General features: G+C 34.4%; 1 protein-coding gene across 3 annotated transcripts in view; it reads left to right on the top strand.

Moving 5' to 3' along the window:
- The first annotated feature begins 273 nt into the window (after positions 1–273).
- LOC125840633 (eIF-2-alpha kinase GCN2) overlaps positions 274–27,593 on the top strand; it is a 63,402-nt gene continuing 36,082 nt past the window's right edge. For 2 of the 3 annotated variants that reach the window (XM_049519605.1, XM_049519606.1), the window contains exons 1-16: positions 275–583; positions 2,588–2,656; positions 2,742–2,801; positions 2,915–3,020; positions 8,310–8,414; positions 8,631–8,990; positions 9,254–9,391; positions 9,664–9,750; positions 9,895–9,978; positions 10,079–10,193; positions 13,664–13,781; positions 19,519–19,573; positions 19,678–19,847; positions 23,202–23,386; positions 24,671–24,816; positions 24,899–25,148. In XM_049519605.1, coding sequence (XP_049375562.1) covers positions 453–583; positions 2,588–2,656; positions 2,742–2,801; positions 2,915–3,020; positions 8,310–8,414; positions 8,631–8,990; positions 9,254–9,391; positions 9,664–9,750; positions 9,895–9,978; positions 10,079–10,193; positions 13,664–13,781; positions 19,519–19,573; positions 19,678–19,847; positions 23,202–23,386; positions 24,671–24,816; positions 24,899–25,148 — 2,179 coding nt within the window. In that variant the 5' untranslated portion in view covers positions 275–452. Of the gene's footprint in view, positions 584–2,587; positions 2,657–2,741; positions 2,802–2,914; positions 3,021–8,309; positions 8,415–8,630; positions 8,991–9,253; positions 9,392–9,663; positions 9,751–9,894; positions 9,979–10,078; positions 10,194–13,663; positions 13,782–19,518; positions 19,574–19,677; positions 19,848–23,201; positions 23,387–24,670; positions 24,817–24,898; positions 25,149–27,593 lie in introns of all 3 variants that reach the window. The other variant, XM_049519607.1, reaches the window with a different exon arrangement.

Below are 27,593 nucleotides of genomic sequence, written 5' to 3'. Positions count from 1 at the left end.
ATTATTGTAATTAGAAAAAAAGTAGAGATATAATGTAATTTATTCTTTACCGTATGTAATTTATGTAAGTTATACTTGATATAAACTTACACTTCATTCACCTTGTAAGTGTGAGCTATTAGAAATACGAGCATTTTTAAGCCAAAAAGTTAAAATTTAGATATTTGAGCCAAACGGTGAATGAATAGTAATTTTGTATGAATTCAAATAGTCTAAAGCAATTTTAGGCCCTTTTCTGTAATTTTTTAAAAATTGCTCATTCTTTCACGGTTTCATTCTAGTTTGTCTCGCGCCCCCATTTCCTTCTATGCAAAATCTCAGAAGAAGGGCATACAAATTGAAAGGGCTACCGATTGCCTATCTGCCCGATTGAATAGTTTTTTTTGGGATCAAATCTAGGCGAATTTAGTTTCAGCTCGTTTTAGGAGTGATCGTTTTAAGCGCGAAGAAGAATGGGGCAAAGTTCAAAGAAGAAGAAGAAGACTGGAGCGGGGCGGCGCAGCAAGGGAAGAACTTCATCCAAAGATCACAACTCGATTGATGAAGATAATTCTGAATTGGTGGCCGAAGAGCTCACTGCATTGTAAGTCATTCTTCAACTTCACTCTATTTAATTCAATTTACAGTAATTGCCATCTTTCTAGTCATGGACATGGGTACTGTGGGTCTGTATGTGGTGTGAATATATGGGGTTAGCATCTGGTATAGACATATTCATGTTTCAATAAGTTTCTAGTGTATTTTAAAACATCTTCACTGAGTACCTATACACATGACATGGGTCTATCAGGGCAAAGGAAAAGTTCATGCAATATAGATGTAAAATACATGAGTGTATTATTGTCAATGATTTGATATTTTTTCTATCAAATATATGAGTATGGAATTCTTCATATATGAATCCCCATGAACCTTAGAATGAATTTTGTAATTTTGGGTAGGACAACTTCTAGTAGTTACTCCTCAATGATCATGTAAAAATTTTTGGTATACCAAACTCAATTATCAAAGGGAATGATTGTAATTAATGATATTTCTTTTGAACTAGCTTTTTCGACATTCCAAACTCCACTCATGTAAATTTGTCAATATCACATGTATCACCTGTTCTTAAAGGTTGCTAATGAATAGACCTATTGAAAACAATACCTTTATAAGAATTAAAACTGTAGTATTAGGACATAAACAAGTGTCTTTCTGATGTGGCTTAAATGCCCTAGAAAGTGCAGTGGTCGTCATGTAACAAAGAGTAGTTATTTTACCACACGGCTAGTCTGACTTTTTTATAAGGATTATTTAAGAGGGAATATTATCCATGGTGGGACTGAATGTAACCTAAAAGGAACGAACTGCAAATGATATAAAACTATGCAAGCAAGCAATAATGTAAAAGAGATGAACTTTAGGGTATCAATTTTACTGAAACTCTGCAACATGTACGGAAGGACATTAACTTTGGGTCAAGAGAATTCTGTAGAAGGCTACATAGTTGCGCATCAATTTTAATCCAAGATGGTCTATCAGATGATCCAATATCAGTATGGTTTTGTTTTTGACCAAGTGATCTTCATAACCTTGACCTATAAACCAAAATTGTATATAATTCGCCCAAAAGCATAATTGGCACTACTATCTAATTTCATTGTAGTAATTGTTGGTGATGGTGTGGAAGAAAAGATTGACTTTCCTTTAATATGATTTTCAACTATCTTATTTTTACCCATTACAAAAGAAAAGTACTTATCCTTTATAAAATGAGTGAGTAAACTAGGCAGAGAAACCAGAAACCAACTCACTTTGAAGAAACTAGAGAAATCAGAAATAAATCTTCAGAGTACTAGAATAGGTGTGAAGAGGTAACCAGCAACCAGAAAAACCAGAAAATTTTTGCTGGAACAGTGTATCTCACCGGAACAGTGATCTAATCCCATTGGGATAGTGCTTTGGTGGTTGGAATGCAACAGAAGTTTGATGGATGATGTCGGGCTGACGAGACGAACCAGAGAAGAAAATATTTGCTGAAAAGTGTCTGGAAATTTCCCCAAACGTGACACGCTAGGAGCATGAACTAATGCGCCGCCGGAAACTGCAGACTTGTCGGCGCGTGGAGGCACGTTCGACATCCTTTTCAGTGAGTTTGGGTTGCCTGTCGGTGGGTACGCTATTCAAGTGGGAGGTGTGATTTAGAAGTAGTTTGATATGGCCGATCTGAGCAACCAGATATTAGACTGTCTTCTTTTGTCTGGAAAAGAAAGGGAGAATTAGAGAAGAGACTAAAATCCTAGCTTTGATACCATGTAAAATAAGAAAAGAAGAGAATATGAGGATATGTTCCTTGATTATTCCCTCAAGCCATTGGGGTTTAAATAACCTTGACAGGAATTATGCATAAAGTAAGAAAATATTAGGTTATAATTACATTCCTAAAAAATTTTCTAATTTATCTAATAACGGGATATGAGAATCATTCTATAAATACTATTTACATAGTATATACTTTTACCATATTTAACACTAACCATTCTTCAATTGATAATTATTCTAGAGAAGTTTTAATTTGCATCTCATTGATTCATAAAATGTTTAGGTGTGCCATATTTCAAGAAGATTGTGAAATTGTTTCAAAGTCACCTTCACAGATTCATATCAAGCTCAGGTTTTTGGACATCAGAAATACTGATAAAACTCCTCTGTACTATCTTTCTTTATTTTATACCAAAGTTATAGACATGAATTAACAGGCCATACTCTAAGGATGCTGGCTATGAAGATTCCGATGTGTCGGCTCTTCTTTCAGTGAGGTTAGCAGGCCGCAGTTTTATGCACCTTTTTGTTGCTCTGTTGTCTATAGACTATTCTTCTCTGGGTATTCATTTCTCCTAATTTCATCCTGTCTGCATCCTTTGCATTTTAGGTGTTTGCCAGGGTATCCGTACAAGTGCCCAAAGCTTCAGATAATACCAGAAAAAGGTTTATCCAAAGCTGATGCTAGCAACCTTTTATCATTGCTTTATGATCAGGTAGAGAATGACTTTTAATGTAGTACTAGCACTATGATATTTGCCACTCCTATACTATCCTTGTTATTGTTGATTCAGTCCGACTCCTTTCTTCTATGCTTACTTGGGAGTTGTTGCAGTTAGGAATTTCAAACTGCAACTCCCAGCTAGGTGGAAATAAGCTGATGATTGGCATATTTAATAGGCTTAGAGTTTATACTTTATTAAGTTGTGCAGCTAAAGATAAGTATAGGTTGCATGACGATATTCTACTGAATAGACGTAGTAGATGCCAAAAAATGGGAGCTCAAGGGCTGTAGGTTCTGTGAGCTACGATCAATCAACCGAATTGATAAACTACCCCACAACTCCTAATAAAGTTGGGATTGACTACATGAATTCTCTGTTACCATTCCAATTTATTTGTTCAAACGAATTTGAATAGTAGTGCATAGTTGAAAGGTTAACTTGGTTAATTGTTAAAATGGAAGCTGAATCTGCTGGATTGGAATAGATTCTTCAAAAAATGCTACTTTTCTTACAAATAATTTGTTTTTTGAAAGGGTTCTCTCTGTATTAATGATTCTCTAAATCTCATTTATTTCTACAATGACATGCAAACAGGGCTGACTCTATGCTTAGGAAATTAAGGCTTTTGCCTTAGGCCTCCAAATTTTGGGGCCCCAAATTTTTATCAAGAATAAGTTATGTGTTAAATTTTTGTAGAAAAATTGATTATTTATGATAAAAAGTATAATTTTTTAAAATCTATTATTTTACCCACTTTAACAGTTTTTGTACTTTGTTAAAAATAAGAATTAATAGTGAAAAGTGTTGAACAAAGTGAATTACAAATTCTTTTTTTATTTCTTTTTAAATTTTAGTTTCAAGCATTACAACAAGCATATTAAAATGGGGTATACCAAGCCATCAACTTCTTGAATCAAATTCTATGGTTCTAAATCTTATCTTCATTTAAAATTTGTCAACTTATTACTTATAGAATTATGTTACAATTCATAAAATATTTGCCTCACTAAAAGGATGTTTTTCAATGTTGAGTTGATAAAATCTTACCTCAAACTAATAATTGAAAAAATAATATTAAATAATAATTTTAATCTAAATAGTGTAAGAAAAATAAATTTTGAATAAAGATGTATATTTAAGCCTGTTTTAGCTCACTCTATACCTCTGAAGGTTCAATGGTTGTCAATAAATTCATTTAGTAGTTGGTTATGTACTCTTCATCTCGTCTGAATTAGATTCTATTGGTTATGTATCATGCAACTGGTGAGACTTTGAGAGCTTTGAGGTGTCTCTTATGATAATAAACCAGGACGAGTGAATTTGTATTAACTTCTGTTCTGCTAGATAGTTTATTGACCAGTTCACCTGTGAGTTTAGCTGGACATTCCGACTCCCAATTGTGCTGCTGATCACATATGAGTCTGGTGTTGGTGCTATACAGTTTTAGGCTCAGATTCAATCTCGTACATTTAGTATCTTTTCTCATAGATCCAAATCTAGATGGTGGTATTAATCCTATGTGGGGTTCAATCCATCAGATATGGATTGAAGGGGAGGGATTACTAATATTAGCTAGGTTGATCGAGCCCCTTTTTTCTGATTGTAGAAAGCAGGAATTGATAATTACTAGATAAGAAGTCCTTAAAGAAGTTTTTCTGATTTACTTACCTCTAGGAATCAACTTGGGATATGCGTCAGTTCATTGGCTTGTCATGGAGAGGCTGTTGCATAGAGAATCAGGGTTAGACAAAGCTGTAGTAGAAGAGGTTTATGCTTGAGCTTACCAGAATGGATCCGCTTCCCTAAGCTTATCTTCAACGAACTCTCGAATCGACCTGCTCCGACAAGCATCAAGCCTCAGATTTTTGTGTAGACTTGGTTTCTTCTTAGTTTCTTTATTTAGTTTAGGTTCTTTTTGCTTTAGTGTTTTGCTGGACTGGATCTCAGTTGGGCCTGTTGTTGGCTCCTTTTATGTTAATAAGAAATGGGCTCTTGCCCACCTTTACACCAAAAAAAAAAAAGAATATGAAGTTTGCTTATATTTTAGGCTTCGAATTGAAATTTCGCTTTAGGCCCCCAATTACATTGAGCCGCCTCGGATGCAAACCTTAGACGTAATGTAAGTGTAACAACAATAGCTAAACCTTAATCTCGACTAGTTAGTATCACATATACAGATCTTTTGCACTATTTTTGTTTTTATTTCTATAGATTTTAGGACTTCTGTGATAATTTTCTTCTATCTGTTTTAGTTTTACCTTGTCCCCTAACACTAGCTTTGAGACAATCAATCTTCACATCAACACCCATCTTGATAGTGTAACGACTTTCAACTATTGTTTTGATTGGCAGTAAAGTAATTATTTCCTCAATCATAGCCTGATACCAACTCAGAATTGTAAATACTTTGAGAGTTGTTAAGTAGCTAATAAAAGGGATGATATGATGGCAACAAACAGTGATAACTCGTGATGTTACAGACATGATGTGTGTTGTGAGTAGTCCTAATACCCTTTTGAAAAGTAACATGATGATCAATTTCATTTGATGAGTGCTCAACCGAAGTAGGAGATATCTTTGCTGTTGGCAATGAATCATTGGCGAACTTTGTGTACTTGTATCATGACCACACACATCAACTGAATTAGTTAGTGGAGGGTTTGCTTGAATTGTTTGGAGTAGACTTGAAGAGGAGGTGCTGGACTGGGAGGATTTGGAATTGAAAGAGTCGGAATAGGATGAACTGTGAAGATGACATTTTGATATAGTGTACTTGGTGAAATGTGTAAGGATTTCTTGGAAAAGATTACAGTTGCTGAGACAATGTACTTATGTGTAGTAGGATCATAACAGTTGTAGGCACTTGTAGCCCTATGGAGTACCTCAAGAAGATACATTTGAGGGACTTTGGTTGAGGTTTGTCATTTTGAGGAATGACTTATGTAAAGAAATGGCTGATTCCATCGATTATAAGCAAAAAAAAAAGACTTAAAAAAGGTTTTCCAAATCAGAAAAGGTCTTTCTTTTCGTTATTTTTAATCAAAGCCCTCTCTTTCTAGCAGAACACACGTGTTCTTATTCAAATATTTACCTTTCATTTTTTTTAAAAATATAGGATATTTTCTTAACGATATCCAGACTTGGCTTTGTCGATTAGGTCTGAGCCTACTACATATCACCGAGGACATGACCTTAGATAGGAGGGTGTTTTTAGTAGCGTATTAGGTAGAAGGTTAGTAGGTAGTGGAGTGTTGCCTTGCTTTTCAAGGGTTTAGGCTTGTTGGTGTCTGTCGTTGTACTAGCCTTATTCTTGTAGTTCTTGCTTTTGATATCTATCATCATCTATTTATTGTGTTTCGGTTATTGCACTACTTTTTTTGTTGTTCGTAGTCCTTTCATGTAGGCTTTACACTGCTTCTCTTATTAGTTGTTATGTTTTCTTCTTCTTTATACCTAGATTTGCTGCACTTGTTCCGAGGTCTTTTTGGAAACAATCTCTCTACCTCCACGAGGTAGTGGTAAGACATGCGTACACTCTACCCACCTCAGACCCTATTGGTGGGATTTCATCGGGTATGTTGTTGTTTTCTCCAAATGTCCAATCCTGGGTGTGAGGGTGTTAAGTATCCCTCATTGGTGGAGGAAATGAGCTGTTGTCGTCTTATATGGTTTAGAGCAATCCTCACACACTAGGCTCGCTTTTGGGATAGAATTAGACCCAAAGTCCATCTTTCTTACCACTTATGATCTAAGTCTAACTAGAACAACCATACCTTATAGCTGATGATTGATTGCTTTCTCTCTAGTCTGTATTTGGATGACTGGTTTCTTTCTCTCCTCTTCGCGGGCTTTCCTAGTACAAATGTCACTATAATTCCGAAGAAAACTTCGACTCTGATGAAAATATTTTGAGATAATTTATCGTGATATTATGTGCTCACGACCAGTCTAGGTTCTAAGGCTAATATCATTTTTTGTAGGACTACTGAATGTGGCTTCTTAATTGTGTCAATTCTATGTTTTTCTGTGTTTGTACTTGTTCTAGGTATGTGTTGGTTGTATTAGGATTGTAAGTTTTGGTACCAAAATTGTACAGTCTTATTCATCTGTAGAAGTACAAATTTATAGTAGAGAGAAACAAACAAACTAGCAATCAAAGTTTTTGATTCTAGGAGATTTGAGAATCAAGGGATGATTTTGTTTGATCTAATTTCCTAAACAATTTAATAGCATATCAGATCAATTTAGATCCTACAAAATCAGATCTGATTCATAGTCATATATTCACAAATCAACAAGGATGATAATCTTTGATCTATTTTCTATTGCTGTGTAGCCTCAATAATAAGCACAGTTATCACAAAAAGTAGACTTAATGAGAAGCATGAACTCTATTACTCGTAACATAGAGTCATAGACATCATGCAGTTCTAAAAATGGTGTTGTGTAGGATAGACACAATTCCGGTGTTTCTCATTGCTCACATTTGTCTTAGTGAAGGTTAGTTTCTCATTGGTCCAAGGAGATTCCTTTCTCAGTATATCAACTGACAGATTTCTATACAACATTCCTGTACTTAAATCTGTGAAACTCCTGCTTGTAGATCAATGAGTCTGGATGTTTTATTACAGTTACCTTTCCCTCTACTTATTGTCCCCTTTAGTCAAATGCATAATGGACTTTGTGACTTTCTGTGAATCATTTCATGCAGAATGTTCTACTGGCCTATACTCACATACATGGTTAAAGTAAATAATAATTTTCTTGCTTTACTAAAGTAATGTTGGCTACTAACAAGTATTTGACGTGCTCATGTTTTTTCTATGGCCTTTATTCTAATTATACACTGAGTTGCTTGGTTAATACCTAAAAACTTCTGTGTTATCTCACTCAGTGTTGTCAAGGGTGCATTTAAGGTGCGCTTAAGAGTTAAGCCCTGAAGCTCAGGGTAGGCGCTTGACCTCGCTTAGGCTGTGCTTCAGTGTAGGCAAGGTACTAAAGTGTGCGCCGCATTGCCCATACGTTCTATCTTCATTAGAGCGGTACTAAACATTACATAAGATTGGCAAAATGATATATTAGTTGTTAAGGAAATCCTTGTGAATGAAGATGTTACTTTTTTCTTGCATTACCTATGTATTTGAAATTTTTCTTCGTTGCGCCTTTGTTAACTAAAACTCACACTTCAATAGTGGTTAAAGTCTCAATGGATCTGGAATGCTTTTTAACGGTTTTACCTTTCAGAGCACGAACGTCACTGATAACTTTTAAACTATCCAGGCCAGTTCTAATGCTCGAGAAGGGCGTGTAATGATCTACAATTTGGTTGAAGCTGCTCAAGAATTCTTGTCTGAAATTGTTCCACAGGAACATCTGCATGGATCTGTGAGCTTTCTTGCTTTCAGCATTCCTTTAATAACTGCCCCAAAGTAGAGGAGCATGGGAAGCAACATAGCTTCTCTCCTGTTTGTTTTAGCTGTATAAGCTGATGGTCCTATTGATGCAACTCCGTTGTAGTTGGAAATTCATTATGCGTAAAAGGTTGATACCATTATCCTAGAGATACTTGGAATTTGACCAAGTGCATTTTATTTGTTTTAGGTTTCATGCCAGACGGCAGATATTACCAGCCAATTGACGTATAAGGATGGGACAGTTTCATCCGGTGATACCTGTTCTTTTGGTGGACCATTTGTATATGGCTTTGTCGATCTTTTTAGTGGCTCAGGTGAGTCGTGGCATGTATCAGCAGGTCTCAACCATGAATATGACAATCAGCCGAAGAAAATTGACCAAATTGTGAAGCCAGCATTGAATCAAGCAGCTAAGCAAGAATCTTTGCGTAAAGCTGAAATGAAATTAGATGCTCTTGAAGAGGAGAGTGAAGGCGAAAGTAAATGTTGTAGTGATTTGAGTAAAAGTCATACGGATGAATCAATCGAAGACCATGTCATGTGCAAGGTAAAATTAATAAAGAAGTTTCATTTTTGAAATGGAAAATTTCATCCATATTAGTGACAGAATAGTTTTTTTCAGGATTGTACAGAATCAGCTCAAACCACCGACATATTAGTCTTTTTTCCTTTTTCTATCTCTTGATATCAATGTACTAATATCCATTTCTAGCTATTTTATTTTTATGGGCTAGCTCAATCTATTGCTGACGTTAGGGAGATTTTGTTCATCTTGAAGGATCTTCCCTCTAACATCTGACTGTCTTACAGAATATTTTTCTGGAAGGGAATCTATCAGACTGTGGTGATGCTCAGCGGGAAACTGAACCTGAACCGTCAGAACTGGTGGCCTCTGGATCTCTGGTTTATGACCATTTGCCCAACACCCTAGAAAAAGACCTCATTCTGGTACTTCCCTCTAAATAGTTACTTAGCATTCTTTTGATAGTACAGGTGAGAATTTTTGAAAGCTGGAAACAAAACTAAAGTATCTTTAGTTATTTTATGGTTTTGGTTTGGAAGATAACAGGACAGAATGGAATATAGGTAGTACATTTGACTCTTGGTTTGGTAGAGTATGAAAAGATCCTGGTTTAAACTTCTCTTCCTGAGCTGTCTTCCGCTTTTTATGAAGTCTTTCAACATAAACTATAACAATGCTCTAAACATTGCTTCTGAAGGCACACTTGCTTCGGCTTGCCTGCGGCCCTAAAGGACCACTATCCGATGCTTTGCCAGAAATAACATCAGAGCTCTTTGACCTTGGTGTATGATCATCTTAATCTAGTTCTTTGTTATTATTCTATGCTTACTTTTTGTTCCTCATTTAATTTTGTGTCACTAGGTCATTACTACCTCAATTAGATCTGATAGAAAAAATGGATGCCTCTGCAAATGATTTTATCTTTTAGATTGTCTCCAAACGTGTACAAGATCTGGCAACCAAACCTTCAATCTTTGATGGGACTTTTGATAATATTTTTCAAGCATATAAGGTAAGGGTTTATTGTTCTTTTCTTGAGTGGCTTTTTTCTGCTTCAGTTGATCGCCCATGTGATTGACAGTAATAATAATTTCAAACAATGAATTAAATAGGTGTCATCAAAGCTGTCACAATTTTGGAAAGCTTCATCTGAATTCGAAGGGCAGAATTCTTCACCTCCTCAAAACTCACGATATTTAAATGACTTTGAGGAGCTCCAACCCCTAGGTGAGTATTTTTTTTTTCAGAATCCCGCTCATGTGATTTCCCCTTGTTTATCTTCTTTAAATATTTATTCGATTTGCTGCACAGCTGCAGTCTCATTCTACAATTGATGTCTTCAATAAAAAATGCCTAATAGACATCCTAGTATGCATTGTGTTGCATTTTATATGAGGGAAGCCTATTGCTAGAATGACATGACAGTAGTTATTTAAATCTGAAGACTAACCAAGTGTGCGGAAAACGTAACCACTGTCAACTTTGTGCAGTAGAGAAAAAAACACTTTCTGAGAATAAGAATAGGAGCTCAGTAACAGAAGTTATATGGAGACAAGGAACTCATGTTATGCCAAATAGGCAAGTTAATTGTTATGCTAACTTACAAGTATGATAAGAAATGTTCTAGAGGTTAGATTGTAAAACCAGTTTGTTGATCTATCCTAGCTAACAACTCGCCAGCACTTTTATTATTTAATTAGTCTCTGGGCACACTGCCTTGTGTATGGACGTTATACCACTGATTATAAAATTTTAAAAGTGACATAGATATTAGTTATTATATTATATAATAAAAAGTAATTTCCCGAAATTGATGAGTTCTAGTCCTAGGTTGAGAAAGAAGAAATCCTGCCCCACAGAAGTCCTTGGAGATGCTATATTGCAATTTAGTTATATGGTTTGTATTTGTTTTAAAAGTCCAGAGTCCAGACAGAATAGATACAACATGTTGACTTATATTCTCATCACCCGGAACAATATTTTACTTCTTCATTGACTTTGAGACTTCTTTGTGAAACAATTTGTAAAGAGAAGCCTGCACAGCTCTAAGAACATTCAACAATATCTTCAATGTGAGGAACATTAGTACATTACAGTTATGAATGGACAATAATTTAATGCCTTTCTGTAACAAAAATATCTGTGTGAGATGGTATGTCCGTTGGATGATACCACAAAACCTTTTCGCTTGTATCACTGTCTGTCTCTTCAATCTCCTTCTGTTGCAGCTGATAGTTGAAATTATTCAGAAAGTATTAGGAAGGGTTAAAGAACGCTACAAGCATATGAACATACTGCTGATTGCTAAAGCACTAAGCAAACATACTTGCATAAAAACGCAAAATAATACTGATAAAAATCATAAGGCAAGAGAAAACATTGGTTAATGATAACACTCTTTACCTCTTAGTTTTCTTGCTTTTATCACTTCTCCAATCTTAACATATGATAAGCAGACTCAAAGTCCTAAGCCTACTATTTCTGTTAGAGAAATGTCCATCCATATATCTACATCGATTCCTCTAACTCTAATGGAGGTTTTCTCCATGTTGTACTTCCATAATCACCATCAGTCTCATTCTCAGAAGGTCAAATTGTGTCTGAAGATTTCTTCTAGTTAGAGGTGGAGCTACATTGTTCTAACTTCTAAGGGTGGTCAGGCAAACACCCTTCGACGAAAAATTGTACCGTGTATATAGATAAAAATCTTATTCTAGATGGACATATACTACGTTTTGAACACCCTGGACAAGATTAGGTGAGGTAGCCTAGTGGTTGAGGGTGTTCAGAAATTGCTATCAATCGCCAGCAAACGAGCGGGCTTGACGCGGGTTCGATCCGTAGTTGCAATTTTTTTAGGTTCTATTCTTATAATTATAAGGCTGTATAGCCAGTCCACTTTTTTCCTTTTAAAAATCAAAATCACAATGTCCAATTGGATTCCCCGTATCTTTGACTTTTTCTTAAAAAAAAAAACCAAAAACTTAAAAGCAAATGTTTCATTTGAAGTTAATTATAAGCAAATTCTCAAAGCTCTCAACAATTTTACCAAAATCGTTAGCTAAAAAGCTCTCATGAATAATGTTTTGGTTCTACTCTCCATTCTATGTGTCTTGTTGTTAGTGTTGTCATTGATGGAGGCCGATGAAAGCGTAAAACCTAAAAGTGATTCAATTCTAGGTCAATTTCTCTGTAATTTTTTTTGGCTATGTACGTTCTCTTCATTTAAAATTAAATATGAATAGTTTTTGCGTTCTTTTTAATGATAATTAAAGTTAAATATTGTGTAGTTTGATTTAAAAAAATTTCGGTGCACCCATTTCAAAAAAAATAAAATTTACTTGTATTGAGTAGTTTGATTTATAAATTTTCGATAAACCTAAGCATTATTTTTTTGTTACTGATTCAAAATATGAACACCCTTCGTGAAATTCCTGACTACGCCACTGCTTCTAGTCATATGAGGTTCTACCTCTTTATTTTTCTTTTTGCATGTATCCACTTTCCCTCTCCATTTCTTCTTAATTGGCACATTCAATTTATTGCATGAGTGTGCCTTCTGAGAACACACATCCAAAACCATCCATACAACTCATTTAATAAATAAAATATTAAAAAGAAATAAAGAATGTTTTCACGAAATAGTATCCAACGATTGATCCATCTAGTAATTTAGAAGTTGATCGAAATAATCGTTGACTTTCTATTCATTTCTTCCCCAACCTTCACCATGTTGTCTCCCCATATATATATATATATATACATACACTACTACTATCTTGTTTTGGAAGAAGGAACTATAACTGCCAAATTACTATGGCATAATATCTATTTGTGAATCCCAAAAGAGTTGACGAATACATTCTCAATAAATTACCTTATGCATTGCAAGACTAACATGGTCCTTTATTAAAAGGTCTTTTTTTTTTTTTTTTTTTTTTTTTACCGTGGTTTCCGGGCGTCGCTTTGCGAACCCGACTAGCTGTACCCACCGGGTCCCGCTGTTTCAAGGCGGGTCCACCACGGTTAGTTCCACGGGGCCCTGGAGACGCGGCCGGTTTGTAATGCCTCCAGTGGCCCTGCTGGGGCTCGAACCGGCGACCTATTAAAAGGTCTTAAAAATCAATAGTTCTTGATACTTGAAAAGTTTTGGAAACGGAAATCTTTTCATCTTCCTCCTTTAATTGTGTTGTGAGAAATATAGGATAAAAATATTATTGGATTGTTGTATCTACATTATTACATAGAGACCCTTTTTTTCGACACTACTAAATGATGGATACATGACTGGGTTGTACAGTTTCTTTTGTAATTCTAAAACAGAATGTTGGTAGTCTGCTTTTTCCTTGATTTAGAAGCACATTCATCCTTGTATAGAGGATTGGTTAAGCTTCACCAATAATAGTTTGTCTCTGCAACAATATTTTTTTTAATAAACTTGGGAATGAGGTCCCTTTTGGTATTTCATACCCATTTATCATATCAAATGGAATAGGCTTAGACCTGGACCAAAAGATAGTGGCCTGCAATGAGTCGAGTTTGGGATAACTTGATTTAGTTAACAATATCATTCACAGCGTTGTTGCACACTCAAAGTTCTGAGGCTGCTTGGTTTGAAATGCGTAATAACCATTCAATTCTTTCATGTGCGTACTTGTGCTGGTATAAAAATGTTCTCCTCATTATTTACATTCTAGGTCAGGGTGGGTTTGGTCACGTTGTGCTATGCAAGAATAAGCTTGATGGGAGGCAATATGCCATGAAGAAGATTCGATTAAAGGACAAGATTCTGCCTTTAAATGACCGTATAGTGAGGTCTGTATCCGACGTTTGTTCTGTTGAAATTAGTCTGACTTTTTGTGCAGAAAACTAACTAGCATTCAATGTTAAACCTTGGTGCTGGAAAGTTAGTACTGTGCTTCATCTTTGTTATTGTCATTGCTCGTTTACATGCTTATTCCTTTCTACAAATGCAATTGTTATTTTTACGGCTTGTTTTGAGTTTTTTTTTACCTGATTTGATCAGTAATTCTGATTAAATCGTTATTATAATTGAACTGGTATTTATATTATCGTAATTATAATTGAACTGCTGTTTATGTTAGGAACAAAAACTGTTTTAGTAGATAATCAATTTTTCAGTTAGTGGAAATTGATTAACTTTTGATTAATTACTTTACAACTGCTTTTTTAAATTACCGAAAAGGGCCAAAACTGCCTCGGATCTATTGGGTTTGGTATAAAAATGTTCTCTGTTCACCTATTGAGCCAAAAATGCCCTTGCCCTTTTTTTGGCCTGAAAATGCCCTAAAGCCTAACTGACGATTTAAAATAAAATGGAAAATCCCAAAACTGCCCCTGATATATTGGATTTGGTTAAAAATGCCCTTCGTTAACCAAATATCAAATCAAATGACCCACCCACATCTATCTAAAGATCCAACCTACCACAAGATCTAAACCCGAATTTAATAACAAAACCCCACACACCCGATCTGTTTCCTTCTTTTTTGTCACCATCCTTCAGCCAACTTGCCTTAGCCTTCTGTCTGAGGACTGAATCTTGCAACTTCAGGAAGTGAACATATTTGGCCTTAGCCTCATTCAAGGCAGCCGTTTGACCAAGAAAATTATTGGATATCAGAGCCATTTCCAAATCAGCAATCTGTTTCTCCACCCTCTTAGGCTCCTCATATGTATCTCCAAATGTCTGTCTTGACCAAAGTCCAAACACTCATTCTTTTGATAGTCCTTTAAAGGTTCTGATGTAATATGCACATTGGATTGCCAGCCACAAGTTCTTGCCAGACTTCAACCATAAGTAGAAAACTTTGCGCAATTTTCATAACTAACAAGCTTTAAGAAAATATTACAATTTTATGATTGGAAAATCAAAATAACAGCCATAGCAGATTCGGGGATGAAAGTGTCCTTCAACAGAAGGCGAACACCTAACTTAGATACCTATAGTATCTCCTGAAAAAACATAATTTTATAAGGCTTTGGGCCGTCCAACATTCATTTAACCTTTTGTTTACACATAAGCATTTTAAATTATTTATAAACATGTGTACACATGTAAAAAATCACTTTCGAAATCAAATTAACGTCAGAAAAACATAAAGTAGTCTAAAGAATGTAATTTGCATAGTCAACATATCATTTGATAATATTCATAACTAAGCAATGCAAGCACATGCTTGTCCCCACATACAATTTGCAAAAGGTCACCAAACACTTGAAAAATATTTTTGTGCATTTCATCAAATACTTGGAAATATGCATTTTGAAGGGAACAAAATTAGAGGGTTCGATCTCCAGTTACTTCATATCCTTCCGAGCATAAAGACTTGATGGAAAACTTTCAATATTCAACTAGCATGGTCAATCTATAAAAATATTACATAAAGAGGTGAGTCATTCTCACAAATGAGGAAAATTTGAGTCCTACGTATAGTATTGTTTTATACATATTTTACATAGATTAACAAACTAATTAAATATTTTATATATGACATCATAAATTACCTGTGCGCACCCAAAGGGTAGCGGCTGCGGGTTTCCCTCGTCATAAAAAAAAATCATAAATTAGCTTTTTTAAATAGACAATTTGAATAAAGTATTAAGAAATTCTCTGAAAGAACTTACTGGAGGTGAAAGGCTTGTAGGCTCCAAGTTTTAGTATCTCACTTCTTAGCTATCGATCACATGAATGGTTTATATATGATGGTATCGGTTGTTTGGGAGCATCCCCCAATGCTTGGTTTTAGGTAGGTTAAGTGAGCTTTATAGGTGTCAATCACTTACTTCTTGACTGTCTGTTTTCTTTTATACTAGTTTTGATACACGTGCATTGCATGTAGTACATTATTTTTAAAATAATGTCAATATTATTAAACCAATTATTTAAGTAAACAATTATAAATGAGATAAAAAGTATAAGTTTATATGAATAATTGATGTAAACTTTCTTATGATTACTAAGTGTGTCCATAATGAAATTTGTGAAATCAATATCCCAATAACATTTATATCTATTCTATTTATAATATTAATTAAATATAATATAAAACTTAGATATAAATAAGGTGACGTGACAGTTTTCTATAACCTCCAATTACATTTCCTTCTTTTTGACAGTTTTCTCATTTTAAAATCAATTGTGATGTGTAAAAATAAAAAAAGAGACTTACAATCTCTTAATTACACCTATTAAATATACCTTCTCCTCCCTCCCCATAATTCATTGCTTAGTTATTGTTGTATTATTGGAGTTCCAACTTTTAGTACAATATAAATAAATATAAATATAAATATAAAATATAAAAGTATAATAAATTGAGTGTCTTCAGTTTGAGTACTATATTAATTTAACATTCAAGTTAGGGGGTGTTCCAATTCCACTGAACTTTTAACTCACTGAACAACTACAAATAACACTTGAATAAGAATAGAAATCTGAGCAAATTCATAGTTTAAAAATGTGAGGAAACCCTTGAATTTATAGCCAAAAGAGTAGTACAAACATGTGCTAATTACGCCTTATAAAAAAAGTCACAATCTTTTGGAAATGTCACAAGTTATAACCCTTTGGAAAAGTCACAACCCTTCAATGTAAAAAGGTGTCTGTTTTTAATGTAATATAATATAATATATAAATAAATAAATATAATCTAATATGAAATATAGTATATGTACTAAATTTGGTGTTTTTAGAAGAAGAATAGAAAACTTAGAAAGTTCGTAGTTTAAAAATGTGAGGGCACCCTCTATTTATAGCCAACAAAGAGTAGAATGAACATGTGCTTATTGTGCCTTATCAGAAAAGTCACGACCCTTCAGAAATGTCACAATTCATAGAAAAAGTCACAACTCTTTGAAAAGTGACAATCCTTCAAAAAAGTCACAACTCTTTAAAAATGTCACAACCTTTTGGAAAAGTCATACCCCTTCAACGTGAAAAGGTGTCTTCGTTTAATATAATATATATAATATAAATAAAAAATGTAATATGCAATATAGAATATGATTGAATTTAGTGTTTTAAGAAGAAGAAGAAAAATAGAAAACTTAGAAAATTTGTAGTTTAAAAATGTGAGAGAATCCCTCTATTTGTAACCAACATAGAATAGGATGAACATGTGATTAGTGTGCCTCAGAAAAGTCCCAACCCTTTAGCTAGATCATAACTCATTGGAAAAGTCATAACTCTTTGGAAAAGTTATAACTCTTCGGAAAAGTCATAACTCTTCGGAAAAGTCACAACTCTTAGGAAAAGCCTCAACCCTTCGAAAAAGTCACAACTTTTCTGAAAAGTTACAAGCCTTCGGAAAAGTCACAACTCTTTGTAAAAGTAACAACCCTTCATAAAAGTCAAATTTTTTTGAAAAAATCACAACTCTTCGGAAAAGTTAGAACCCGTCAGAAAAGTCACAACTCTTGGAAAAAATCACATTCCTTCAATGTGAAAACATGTTTTCTTTTAATATATGTTATAATATAATATATAAATAAATAAATATAGTATGAAATATAGAATATGTGCAAAATTGGGTGTTTTAAGAAGAGGAAGAATAGAAAACTTAGATATTTCTGTGAGAGAACCCCTCTATTTATAGCCAACAAATGGTAGTATGAACATGTGTTAAGAAAAATCACAATCATTCGGAGAAGTCACAACCCTTCAGAAAGGTTACAATTCGAAAAAGTCACAACTCTTTAAAAAAATACAACCCTTCGAAAAAGTGACAACTCTTTAGAAGTCACAACCTTCAATGTGAAAAGATGCATGCTTTTGATATATATATATATATATATATATATATAAAAGATGTGCTAAATTGGGTGTTTTAAGAAGAAGAATAGGAAATTCGTAGTTTAAAAAAGTGAGGGAACCCCTCTGTTTATAGAAAACAAAGAATAGTATGAATATGTGCTTATTATGACTTATCATGAAAGGCACAACCCTTTGGAAAATTCACAACGCTTTGAAAAAATCAGAATACATCAGAAAAGTCACAACCTTTTAAAAAGGTCACAACCCTTCAGAAAAATCACAATCCTTCAATGTGAAAATGTGTCTTATTTAAATATATTTTATAATATAAATAAATATAGTATGAAATATAGAATATGTACTAAATTGGGTGTTTTAAGAAGAGTAGAAAACTTAGAAAATTTGTCGTTAGTATGAACATGTTCTCAAAAAAGTCATAAACCTTTAGAAAAGTCACAGCTCTTCAGAAAGGTCAAAACTCATCGAAAAAGTCACAACTCTTTGGAAAAATGAAAATCCTTTGGAAAAGTCACAACCCTTTAATGTGAAAAGGTGTCTTCTTTTAATATAATATAAATATATAATAAATAAATATAATATGATATGAAATATAGAAGATGTACTAAATTGTGTGTTTGAAGAAGAAGAATAGAAAACTTAGGAAATTCGTAGTTTAAAAATGTGAGGGAACCCCTCTATTTATAAGCAATAAAGGGTAGTATGAATAAGTGCTTATTGTTCCTAATCAGAAAAGGCACAACCCTACAGAAAAGTCACAACTCATTGAAAAAGTCACAACTTTTTGAAAAGGTTACAGCCTTTAAAAAAAGTCATAACCCTTCAATATGAAAACGTGTCTGCTTTTAATATATTTTATAATATAAATAAATAAATAAATGTAATACAATATACAATATACAAGATATACTAATTTGGTGTTTTAAGTTGGGGTGTTCTAGTAATTTAACATTCAAGTTAGGGAGTTCATGCCTTTAAGATAATATAGATAGATAGATAGATAGATAGATAGATATAGATAGAAGATAGATTAGTCTGCTTTTGTTCTTACACAGCTCAGCAGTGCTTGTACTTGGAAGCTAGTTGGCCTTATCTAATTTAACATTTCTGGGACTGTTCCTCCTATAACCTACATGGCTCCTGCTATGCTGATTTTCTTTTTCCATCTTGGTTATATCTTCAGTTTCATGTTTACACACACACAAGCACACTCTCTTCCATATCTTTCTTCTCTTCTTTCGTACAATCTAGTGTTCCTACAACTTTTCATTTGTTTCCGTTATACTTGCAAAGCAAGGTTTGTTACATAGTCTCTTCATGATTAATTTGATACTTTGGCTGTGACTTGGTATGTGAGGGGAAAAAAAGAAAAAGCTTTTGTGCTTCTTGGTGTATTAACTGTGCAATATAAGCAATGAGCCCTATGCGGATTTTCTTATGCATTTCCATTTCCCAAGGGATTATTGATGAGATGGTTTCGTGATCATGAATAAGCATGTGGTAGTACCCACATTACTTTCTGATATGATTCTTGTTCTTATTTTGTATCTTATTCCTTCTGCATGTTCACATAATCCTCTTTGATGTTTCATGTTAGCCATTGTCAGTATTTATCGTTGTCCATCACATGCTCTATATGTCAGTAGAAACTGCTTGTTGCAGAGTTCCTTTTACTGAATACCAAAATCAAAATCTTTTTTTTTCGCTAATTACTTGACATTGTGTTATTTCAAGAAGTTTCTCCTTTCATTTATTCAGGGAAGTTGCCACACTTTCCCGGTTGCAGCATCAACACATTGTTCGTTATTACCAGGTATCTGATATAAAAGAATTCATCTTGTGCAAGCGTTTGGAATCCATTGTTCGATTTCAATGGCTCCTATGATGTTTAAATGATCTATTACTCAAACATTTCAGGCATGGTTTGAAACAGGCATCACTGTCTCCTGTGATGATTCTAGCTGTGGTTCCAGAACAGTAGTAAGCTCTAGTTTCACCTATGTGGATGGGAGTGTGTCGGACCATCTTGGACAGGAGAATAAGCTTGAGTCGACTTACCTATATATCCAAATGGAATACTGCCCAAGGTTCTTTCTTTCCTTTCTTATCTATTAGATTTTCTGCATCCCCTCCCCATTTCCTTCTTTTCTAAAGGAAAGGTCCGCTTATCTTAAAATCAGCCAAAAAAAGTTAAAGGGATGAGAATCAAGAGCCTACCCGAGTTAAACTAAGAAAAAACTGGGAGAGCCTACGCGTACTGTTTTTACTTCGTAATCTTCCTTAATCCTTCAAATCATTTGTTTTTCTTTTGAATTTTCATCTAATCTTCCAGTACTCATCGCCTTCTCTTATTTTCTTTAACTTAGATGGTGTTGCTTGTCTTCCATTTGCAGGATTTAATTATATCTCCTGCCTTTTCATATCCTTTCTCTGGGATTCTTATTGTTTCTTGAATAGAGCAAGTGACTTCCTCATTTTAGCTAAGCTCTGCCTTTTTTTGCCTATAGTACGTGCAACCACTAGAGATCTATTTTTCATAAAGAAGATAAAGTTGGTCTCACAAGTGTCATGCTCGTTAGTATCACAACAAACCTGGGAAAATTGAAATAAGTTACATCTTAAAGCCAGAGAATGGACAAATGCTACAAACAAATCTGGGAAAGAAATAAAAGTTACAACTTAAAGGCAGAGAATTATCAGATTCTGCAAAGAACTGACTCTGCTCCCATTCTCCCATGTTCACGGTTCCTCTAAGGTTACTATTGATAATACAATTAAATAATATAAGTGTGCTCTCTCTAACAGCTTAAGCTTTTAGATGAGATGGTCACACACTTCAACTTGGTATCAGAGTATGCAGGTCTTGAGATCGAATCTCACTGTCATCTATTTCAAAAAGAATTTCCACATGCATGGCTCATGAAAAAGAATTAGTCCCGCACGTGAGAGGGTGTGTTGATAATACAATTAAATAATAAAAGTGTGCTCTCTCTAACAAACACCATTACTTGGTAATTTGTATTCCTCAGCATTAAGGGCTATGCTGGCCACCTCCAAAAATTTATCAACAATGAGCCTAGCAAACTCAAACTTGTTACTCGCATCTTTCATTCTCAATCTTGTTGACTTCATATGATAATTGTATCCGTCAGTATCATTGGATAACAACCATGTATACCATTGAATATTTGAGAAAGAGGTTGTTCCAGCATGTTATTATCAACTTATGAGTATCTTCTGAATCGTGTAGAAGTCTGTTCAAACTACTCTAATGCCTATATTTCCATGGTCGTCAAAAAATAGCAGAACACATTCAAGTCTAAAGGGTATATTCTATCCTCAAACTCCAAACGATTCCCTGATGCGTATGTTCATGAACAAGCTCTATGCACTCTTATTGTGCTTGGGACTTCCATGTTGGAGGTCTCAAGTTCGAAACCCCTTGCCAGCAAAAGCAAGGGGTTTGCCTTCTGGGTCGAGCTCGTCGCACCAGGCTTGCCTAGTGCGGGTTACCTCTCCTATGTGGTTTGCGAGCTATTGCATAGGAGCGGGAGTTTTACCCTGTGCGCACCCAAAGAGTAGCGGCTGCGAGTTTCCCTTGTCATAAAAAAATAAAATAAAAAAAATTCCCTTTCTCAAGTTCTAATGAGTCATGGATAGTGTTCAATTGGTGATCAAATAATTAAGATCAAAAGAGAAAAAATAACTCAATTACGATAAATTAATCAACCAAAATCAATCTTAATAACAATGATCATGAAAGAACCACAACCCTGAACGTGAAGTTTAGCTCCACATAGACATGGTAGCAAAACGAAAATTCATCCAAGGAAACATAAAATAACTAGTTTGACGGAAGAAAATATGAACAATGAAGCTCCACGGCTGTTCCTTGCTCTCCCAGCATCAAAAGTTTCTTAGAGCTCGTGTTTTGAGCATATTTATAGGTGTAAGACACGTCCTAAGTCAATCCAAAATCGAATTGGAAGAGCCCCGGGCCATGCAAAATAAATGACATTTCCAGACTTCCTGGCCTTTCTTGGCGCTTTGCCTCGACATTGGATGCATTTTACTCCAAAAATTCCTGACATTGGCCCTATGCCTGCTCCAAGCGTGCATATCGGGTTTGCGGGTTTTCCCTGGTTCAGGCAACTGGCGCCTTTCTTGTGCCAAACGTGCACATCGCCTTAGTGTTTCTCTTCTAATTTTCAATCCTTACGTCATTTGGCTGAAACTTGTTACTTTTGCAATCTTTACTTCATCCAATCATCATTAATGATTAACAAGTAGTCATTATATGATGATTGGATCCACTATATTCTTCTTCCGATCATAATGTAATGATTAACATCATAGCTCTAAGTGACACTGGACAACAAATCATCTGGCCTTGGAAGCACATTTGGAAGGTCAAAATACCATACGAGGTGGATTGTTTCTTGTGGCTGGTGGTTAAAGATGCATATCTAACCCAAGATAACTTGAGGAGGAGGGGTTTGCAACTTTGCTCAAAATGTTACCTTTGTGAAAAGGATGCAGAGAACACCAACCATTTATTTTTACACTGCAAAGTCACGGATCAACTATAGAAATTGCTCTTAGGTATGAAAGGGATCATATGGCATATCCCAAAGACACTGGAGAATTGCTATCTGGTTGGAACAACATGGGAGGAACTGTGTAGCAGAAACTATGATGGGGAGCTGTACCTGCATGTATTTGGTGGACAATTTGGAAGGGAAGGAACTTAAGATGTTTTGAAGAAAGTAGTAGCCTGATCCAGAAAATCAACATGAATTGTTTCTTTTGTTTTAGTTTTGGTGTAAAGAAGAAATCGCGGAAGTAGCAGAATCTTTATTAGACATTATCGAATCCCTGTAAGAAGATTAAGGATCACTTTTGGTTTGCTTTTTGAACTGTAAATATTGTTGCGCTGGAGATTTATTTTTTTGATGACAAGGGAAACCCGCAATTGCACACCCAACCCAGAAGGCAAATCCCTTGCTTTCGTTGGCAGGGGGTTTCGAACTTGAGACCTCCAACATGGAAGTCCCAATCCCAAACCACTGGAGATTTTACAATACTACTGTTAGCTTTCTTAAAAAAACAGAATACTCAATGGTATCAAAATGCCATTGAACTCAATTCCATAATTTAAGACTCAATCAAAGTCAAAGTCAACCCTAACTTAACTCAGTCAAACCCCGAAACAAATTTGAAATTTGGTTACCCATAACCCCACGAGCCCAAATCTATGTTTAGATTTCCATTTGGAGTCCAGTTAGATGTTTGAATCATAGAATTCCATGAGTTCTCTTTCTCCCTTGTTTTCTCCTTACTAAATAGAGGAAATAACCATTACTCTACATTTCTCTCTCTCCTCTTTCTGTCATTCCTTTCTTCCCAGCCAGAAGTAACTGACTTCATGTATGTTTTTGAAGGACTCTCCGCCAAATGTTTGAATCATATAGTCATTTAGACAGGGAACTTGCATGGCATTTGTTCCGACAAATTGTAGAAGGCTTGACACATATCCATGGACAAGGCATTATTCATCGGGACTTGACACCTAATAATATATTTTTTGACGCTCGCAACGACATTAAAATCGGGGATTTTGGTCTTGGTAAGCATTTGCTTCATATTCTTAACTTGTAAAAGTATTTCTTTTTTGGTTTCACCAGGTATTTATCTTTTGCTTCATGATTTATACGACGATGTTCAAGCATCTGTGCTCTTTAATCAAGAAGCAAAAGGAATTCCCTAAATCTTTTCATTAGAATCAGAGATTGATACAAAAATTAAGTGGATATATTTTTATCGCCAAGCAACAAATAATATAATGTGTTATCACATCATATTGGTGCCAGATAATATTCTTACAATCATATCATTTCTGTGAAATTACTCTTACAATTACATCTAAGATTGACTTCGAAAAAATCTCTTCCCTCGTGAAACTCTTTCTGTCCAATCTGAAGTAGCCAAAAGCTCTGCTAGAACCTTATATGCAAATATGACATGTGAGTAATGTGGAAAGTGTCCATCTTTGATTCTGGTTACTTATTATCAGATCCCAAGAGGAAAATCTGAAATTTGTTCAGAATATAAGGCATGCGAGTTTTGCACTTAATACAGACCAGTGTTATTAAAAGCGAAAAGCGCAAAAAAGCTCTAAGGTCCATGGGGGCTTTAAGTGCAAAGTGCAAATAAAGCGTGGGCTTTAATGAAAAAAGGTGCAAAGGGAGAAAAAAATAAAATGTGTATGTTTAGTCCAAAACTAATAATTATAAACATGAATGACAAATATGTGACCAAAGAAATTGAATTTTTTTAATGATAAAGTGAAATATCAATTGTTTAGTGTCACTTCTTCATAAGAGGCTCATTGACAAGGAAAAGTTTGTCTTAGAACTTTGATGACGGCACTGAAGCGCACATAAAGCGAGGCGAAGCGCTTAACACGTTTTGAGCCTCGCTTTAGGGCTTAAGCGCGCTTAAAGCGCTCCTTTGATAACACTGATACAGACTCTCACATGAGATTATAATTGGATGTAAAGTTACTTTTGATCACTGAGAGATACCACTAACTTTTCCACTAATTTGAAAATCCATGTCTGGACATGGAATGAAATTTTCTATAGTGTTCTGGTATCTTTTCCCATGTATATAGGGTGTCTTTTATGTTCAGTATGTAAGACAAATTGACCATGCCTTTATTGTATTAATTTATATTCTGGGGTATTTTCTGAATCAACCAACAACTTTTACCCTGTTCAACCAATCTACAGTTACTGCGATTTGCTCTAGTGTCCTACAAATATCTGGTATTCCTGGTAGTCCTTCTATTTTGCTTGGTTGCAGGAATCTGAATTGAAACATATGGTGTATTTACTCTTTGAAATTTCAGCCAAATTCTTGAAACTAGAGCAGCTGGACCAGGATGTGGATGCTTCCGAGATGATAGGAGTTTCTGTTGATGGCACTGGTCAAGTTGGTACATATTTCTATACTGCACCTGAAATAGAGCAAATGTGGCCAAAGATTAATGAGAAGGTCAGATTTTTTTTCTTTGAGCAAGTTTTGCTTGATCTTAACAAAAAGCATACTAGTTTGCTTCTGACTCCATAGTCCTCAGGCTGATATGTACAGTTTAGGAGTTGTTTTCTTTGAGTTGTGGCATCCTTTTGACACTGCAATGGAGCGACATATCGTTCTTTCTGATTTAAAACAAAAAGGAGAGGTTCCTCCTGCATGGGCTGCTGAATTTCCAGAGCAGGCATCCTTGTTAAGCCGCTTAATGTCTCCAAGTCCATCAGACCGTCCATCAGCCGACGAACTTCTTCAAAATGCCTTTCCTCCTCGAATGGAGTATGAGATGCTGGATAGTAAGTAGTTGATATAGCTTTCTTTGACTCTTATTTCCTCCTCTATGACTTCCTTCTAAGTAGATAAGTTCACAGTTGACATCTGAAATGAGATAAAACAAAGCAACAGAGGAATTATGCTATGGTTGTGTGTTGTTGCATATTTAATCGGCATCAAATAAGCAAAACTCAAAAAATGCTCTTTTGTAGAGTGTATCCCCCAGCTTGCTTTTTCTAAGTACACTGATCTAAGGAGTGATAACAAAAGAAATGATTGGAGATTGTCCGTAAAGTAGGTGTGAAGACGACGAGAGTTTTGGAAGACAAAAAATATCTAATTTTTGACAGACTTAGGGCATCTCCAACCCTATTCTCTATTTACTCTCCAAATATAGAGATCAAGACAATCAACTCCAACCTAGTTCTCTGTTTCTCTCTAAAACCCTATTCTCTATTTACTCTCCAAATATAGAGATCAGGACAACCAATTCCAACCCAGTTCTCTATTTTACTCTCTAAAAAAGAATCTTCTTCTCTCTCATCGATATTATATTATTATTTCTATTTCACTTTTATTTTCTTATTTCATAATATAAATCTTTTCTTCTTTTTTCAAATAATCACCCTATATAATCTTCATGTAATATAAAATTTTATTCTTTTCAAATTTTTATTTAATATAAAATTATATTTTATTCTAAATTTCTAAATAACATAAATTGCAAGCAAATATTATATATTATACATATTTATGACAATTCAAAAAGTGGAATCATTAATGAAATACAATTACATAAACATTACATAAATACTCAACATTCAAAATTATTACGTTGCTCCCATAAATGCTCTAATATTGCATTACGGAGTTCAAAATGAGCATTTTTCCTTAATTATTATGTTATGTATTGTATTTTTAAATTAAGATTTCATCTTATCATTTAAATTTTGTGCATTCTTCATAGTAGAAAATAATACTCCCTTATCCCAATTTATATGACTTACTTTCCTTTTTAGTCAATTCCAAAAAGAATGACACATTTCTATATTATGTAACAATTTAACTTTACAATGCCCATTTTACCATAATGAAGTGATTTACAACTACACAAATATCTATCACTTATTTTGACCACTAGTTTCAAAAGTCTTCATTTCTTTCTTACTCCGCGGCAAGTCAAAATAACTCATATAAAATGGGACGGAGGGAGTTATAATTTTAAATTATATATTTTGTGTGACGAAAATTTAAAAAAATTGAAATATTATTATTTCGATATGAAAGTAGTATATAAAAAATAATATATTTTTTAAAATGTTATATAAAATTAAAAAATAATTTATGAATATTAAGGATTTAATTAATGGTCTTATATGATTTGTAATATGTTAATTACGAATATTATATAATAGAAATAATAATAAAATAATCAAAAAGTGAAATAGAGAGTATGAATAGTAGTTCTCTAAATTTGGAGAACTACTATTCACCCTTTCTATAAATAGAGAGTAGAGTCTAAAATAGAGTGTGGTTGGAGAGGGTATTGTCTATTTTACTCTCCAAATATAGAGAATAAAATAGAGGGGGGTTGGAGATGGTCTTAAGCACATTGAGCTAAACAATGGGTGATATTAAGTATTTTTATATATCTCTATGTGTGTTCTGCTATTCAATCTGTTTGAGATTTGGCCTGTAAAGCTATTAGGATAATGCATGACCAGTTACACTTTGTGGACAGTTTTATATATTTGAATAATAGACACGTCTACTTGTATCGTTTTGTCATTCCGGTTCCCCATGGGGTTTCATTCAGATGCCAAAACTACTTTCTTAAACTTCTTGAACATCGCGTGTTTCTGAAACGTGCTGATGTAGATGACACATCAGTGTCACCTCAGAATTTCTATGATGAATCGCCATTTTTTCACTTAGTTTCAAAATTTTCAATTTTCTTTCACTTTTTCACTCCACTCCTCCCATCTGCACAAGGATTAGCACACACCATATACACTGTGAGAAGTAAAGACATGGGGAAAATATTATTAAGATGTGTATCTACATCATTACACTGAACCCTATTTGTAGTTATATTCTACACAATACATAGTAATCCTTTTCCATGTGGGACACTGTATACATTATCATTTTCCATATCAAACACTATATATATTAATATACTAACACACACCCTCAAGTCAGTCCATATAAGTCATATGTACCAAGCTTGTTAACGATCTAACTAAAATGAGGACTAGTGAGGGCTTGACGGAAATATTTGTCAGCTGATCATTTGACGTCACAATTTTTAAATAGTATCTCCTAAGAATATTTTTGCTTCACAATTCATTTACATGCAATAATGTACCTTGAAAGGTTTAAAGGTTAGAACCACATTTTTACTTTATGAAATGAAAAACTTGATCACTGTTCAATTCACTGGTCAAATTTGGAGAAAAATAGGCTTA

This window comes from Solanum verrucosum, unplaced genomic scaffold, assembly GCF_900185275.1.
Source record: "Solanum verrucosum unplaced genomic scaffold, falcon-dt-bn FXZP01000176.1, whole genome shotgun sequence".
Taxonomy (NCBI): domain Eukaryota; kingdom Viridiplantae; phylum Streptophyta; class Magnoliopsida; order Solanales; family Solanaceae; genus Solanum; species Solanum verrucosum.
This window is presented reverse-complemented; position numbering and strand designations above follow the sequence as displayed.